Here is a 4,169-nt window from a genome sequence, read left to right on the forward strand (position 1 = left end):
GCTCCTACCTTGTCATGAGACCATTATTGACCGTGTTGCCCAGCTGCTCCTACCTTGTCATGAGACAATTATTGACCGTGTTACCCAGCTGCTCCTACCTTGTCATGAGACAATTATTGACCGTGTTACCCAGGTGCTCCTACCTTGTTATGACACCATTATTGACCGTGTTACCCAGCTGCTCCTACCTTGTCATGAGACCATTATTGACCGTGTTGCCCAGCTGCTCCTACCTTGTCATGCGACCATTATTGACCGTGTTGACCAGCTCCTCCTACCTTGCCATGAGACCATTATTGACCGTGTTGCCCAGCTGCTCCTACCTTGTCATGAGACCATTATTGACCGTGTTGCCCAGCTGCTCCTACCTTGTCATGAGACCATTATTGACCGTGTTGCCCAGCTGCTCCTACCTTGCCATGAGACCATTATTGACCGTCTTACCCAGCTGCTCCTACCTTGTCATGAGACCATTATTGACCGTGTTGCCCAGCTGCTCCTACCTTGCCATGAGACCATTATTGACCGTGTTGCCCAGCTGCTCCTACCTTGTCATGAGACCATTATTGACCGTGTTGCCCAGCTGCTCCTACCTTGTCATGAGACCATTATTGACCGTGTTGCCCAGCTGCTCCTACCTTGTCATGAGACCATTATTGACCGTGTTGCCCAGCTGCTCCTACCTTGTCATGAGACCATTATTGACCGTGTTGCCCAGCTGCTCCTACCTTGCCATGAGACCATTATTGACCGTGTTACCCAGCTGCTCCTACCTTGTCATGAGACCATTATTGACCGTGTTGCCCAGCTGCTCCTACCTTGCCATGAGACCATTATTGACCGTGTTGCCCAGCTGCTCCTACCTTGTCATGAGACCATTATTGACCGTGTTGCCCAGCTGCTCCTACCTTGTCATGAGACCATTATTGACCGTGTTGCCCAGCTGCTCCTACCTTGTCATGAGACCATTATTGACCGTGTTACACCAGCTGCTCCTACCTTGTCATGAGACCATTATTGACCGTGTTGCCCAGCTGCTCCTACCTTGTCATGAGACCATTATTGACCGTGTTGCCCAGCTGCTCCTACCTTGCCATGAGACCCTTATTGACCGTGTTGCCCAGCTGCTCCTACCTTGTCATGAGACCATTATTGACCGTGTTACACCAGCTGCTCCTACCTTGTCATGAGACCATTATTGACCGTGTTACCCAGCTGCTCCTACCTTGTCATGAGACAATTATTGACCGTGTTACCCAGCTGCTCCTACCTTATCATGAGACCATTATTGACCGTGTTACCCAGCTACTCCTACCTTGTCATGAGACAATTATTGACCGTGTTACCCAGGTGCTCCTACCTTGTTATGACACCATTATTGACCGTGTTGCCCAGCTGCTCCTACCTTGCCATGAGACCATTATTGACCGTGTTACCCAGCTGCTCCTACCTTGCCATGAGACCATTATTGACCGTGTTGCCCAGCTGCTCCTACCTTGTCATGAGACCATTATTGACCGTGTTACCCAGCTGCTCCTACCTTGCCATGAGACCATTATTGACCGTGTTGCCCAGCTGCTCCTACCTTGTCATTAGACCATTATTGACCGTGTTGCCCAGCTGCTCCTACCTTGCCATGAGACCATTATTGACCGTGTTACCCAGCTGCTCCTACCTTGCCATGAGACCAGGCCGCGGGGACACTAAAGCCCTGAAATCATCTCAGGATAACCTCAAGATAACCTGACCCACACGTAAGGATAACTGAACCTCCTGTACATGTCAAATATATTGTTCTGGTCAGTATAATTGTTTTGGGAGTTAAGGGAGGTGTAGGGGCAGGCTACGGGCAGGTTATGGGCAAGTTATGGACAGGCTACGGGCAGGTTATGGGCAGGTTATAGGCAAGTTACGGGCAAGTTATGGGCAGGCTACGGGCAGGCTACGGGCAGGTTATGGGCAGGTTATGGGCGGGTTATTTGCAGGTTATAGGCAGGTTATGTGCAGGTTATAGGCAAGTTATGGGCAAGTTATGGGCAGGCTACGGGCAGGTTATGGGCAGGTTATGGCAGCTTACGGCAAGGTTATGGGCAGGTTAAGGGCAGGTTATGGGTAGGTTATGGGCAGGTTATTTGCAGGTCATGGGCAGGTTATGAGCAGATTATGGGCAGGTTATGGGCAGGTTAAGGGCAGGTTATAAGCAGGTTATGTGCAGGTTATAGGCTAGTTATGGGCAAGTTATGGGCAGGTTATGGGCAGGCTATGGGCAGGTTATGGGCAGGTTATGGGCAGGTTATGTGCAGGTTATGGGCAGGTTATGTGCAGGTTATAGGCAGGTTAAGGGCAGGTTATGGGCAGGTTATGTGCAGGTTATGGGCAGGTTATGGGCGGGTTATGGGCAGGTTATGAACAGGGTTATTTGCAGGTTATGGACAGGTTATGAGCAGATTATGGGCAGGTTAAGGACAGGTTATGGGCAGGTTAAGGGCTGGTTATGGGCAGGTTATGGGCAGGTTATTTGCAGGTTATGGGTCGGTTATGGCAAGGTTATGGGCAGGTTAAGGGCAGGTTATGGGCAGGTTATGTGCAGGTTATGTGCAAGTTATGGGCAGGTTATGGACAGATTATGAGCAGGTTATAGGCAGGTTATGGGCAAGTTATGGGCAGGTTATGGGCAGGCTATGGGCAGGTTATGGGTAGGTTATGGGCAGGTTATGTGCAGGTTATGTGCAGGTTATGGGCAGGTTAAGGGCAGGTTATGGGCAGGTTATGTGCAGGTTATGGGCAGGTTATGGGCGGGTTATTTGCAGGTTATGGGCAGGTTATAATAAGTGTGGAGGGGTCTTCCCCAGTACGTCCAGGTGCGGCCATATTGAGTGTGGAGGCGTCTACCCCAGTACGTCCAGGTGCGGCCATATTGAGTGTGGAGGGGTCTACCCCAGTACGTCCAGGTGCGGCCATATTGAGTGTGGAGGGGTCTACCCCAGTACGTCCAGGTGCGGCCATATTGAGTGTGGAGGGGTCTACCCCAGTACGTCCAGGTGCCGCCATATTGAGTGTGGAGGGGTCTACCCCAGTACGTCCAGGTGCCGCCATATTGAGTGTGGAGGGGTCTACCCCAGTACGTCCAGGTGCCGCCATATTGAGTGTGGAGGCGTCTACCCCAGTACGTCCAGGTGCCGCCATATTGAGTGTGGAGGGGTCTACCCCAGTACGTCCAGGTGCCGCCATATTGAGTGTGGAGGCGTCTACCCCAGTACGTCCAGGTGCGGCCATATTGAGTGTGGAGGGGTCTACCCCAGTACGTCCAGGTGCCGCCATATTGAGTGTGGAGGGGTCTACCCCAGTACGTCCAGGTGCGGCCATATTGAGTGTGGAGGGGTCTACCCCAGTACGTCCAGGTGCGGCCATATTGAGTGTGGAGGGGTTTACCCCAGTACGTCCAGGTGCGGCCATATTGAGTGTGGAGGGGTCTACCCCAGTACGTCCAGGTGCCGCCATATTGAGTGTGGAGGGGTCTACCCCAGTACGTCCAGGTGCCGCCATATTGAGTGTGGAGGCGTCTACCCCAGTACGTCCAGGTGCGGCCATATTGAGTGTGGAGGGGTCTACCCCAGTACGTCCAGGTGCGGCCATATTGAGTGTGGAGGGGTCTACCCCAGTACGTCCAGGTGCGGCCATATTGAGTGTGGAGGGGTCTACCCCAGTACGTCCAGGTGCCGCCATATTGAGTGTGGAGGGGTCTACCCCAGTACGTCCAGGTGCCGCCATATTGAGTGTGGAGGCGTCTACCCCAGTACGTCCAGGTGCGGCCATATTGAGTGTGGAGGGGTCTACCCCAGTACGTCCAGGTGCGGCCATATTGAGTGTGGAGGGGTCTACCCCAGTACGTCCAGGTGCGGCCATATTGAGTGTGGAGGGGTCTACCCCAGGACGTCGTGCCTCACAGCTGAGGAATCTTGACTTAAATTGTTCAATTAATAATTTCACTTGATTTAAGAATAATTAGTAATTAACGATAACTATTAGTTTACTCAGTGTCCAACATAAACAAGTACAGCAAACGTCTTTAGACTGGTGCTTCGAGCTAATTAATTAAATAATAAATGATGGTTAATTTAATTGACCAAATATTGATGTTTGAGTTCTAATAATATCTTGCAACACTG

General features: G+C 51.7%; 1 protein-coding gene across 1 annotated transcript; it reads right to left on the reverse strand.

Moving 5' to 3' along the window:
- Nucleotides 1–2,811: 2,811 nt before the first annotated feature.
- Nucleotides 2,812–3,906, reverse strand: LOC123761446 (uncharacterized). Its single transcript, XM_045747473.1, has one exon. The coding sequence runs from the start codon at nucleotides 3,904–3,906 to the stop codon at nucleotides 2,812–2,814; it is 1,095 nt and encodes a 364-aa protein (XP_045603429.1).
- Nucleotides 3,907–4,169: the final 263 nt, after the last annotated feature.

Source organism: Procambarus clarkii, chromosome 7 (assembly GCF_040958095.1).
Source record: "Procambarus clarkii isolate CNS0578487 chromosome 7, FALCON_Pclarkii_2.0, whole genome shotgun sequence".
Lineage (NCBI taxonomy): Eukaryota > Metazoa > Arthropoda > Malacostraca > Decapoda > Cambaridae > Procambarus > Procambarus clarkii.

Coding starts and splice junctions, on each gene's coding strand:
- LOC123761446 (XM_045747473.1), bottom strand. CDS start 3,906: ATGGCCGCACCTGGACGTACTGGGGTAGACCCCTCCACACTCAATATG.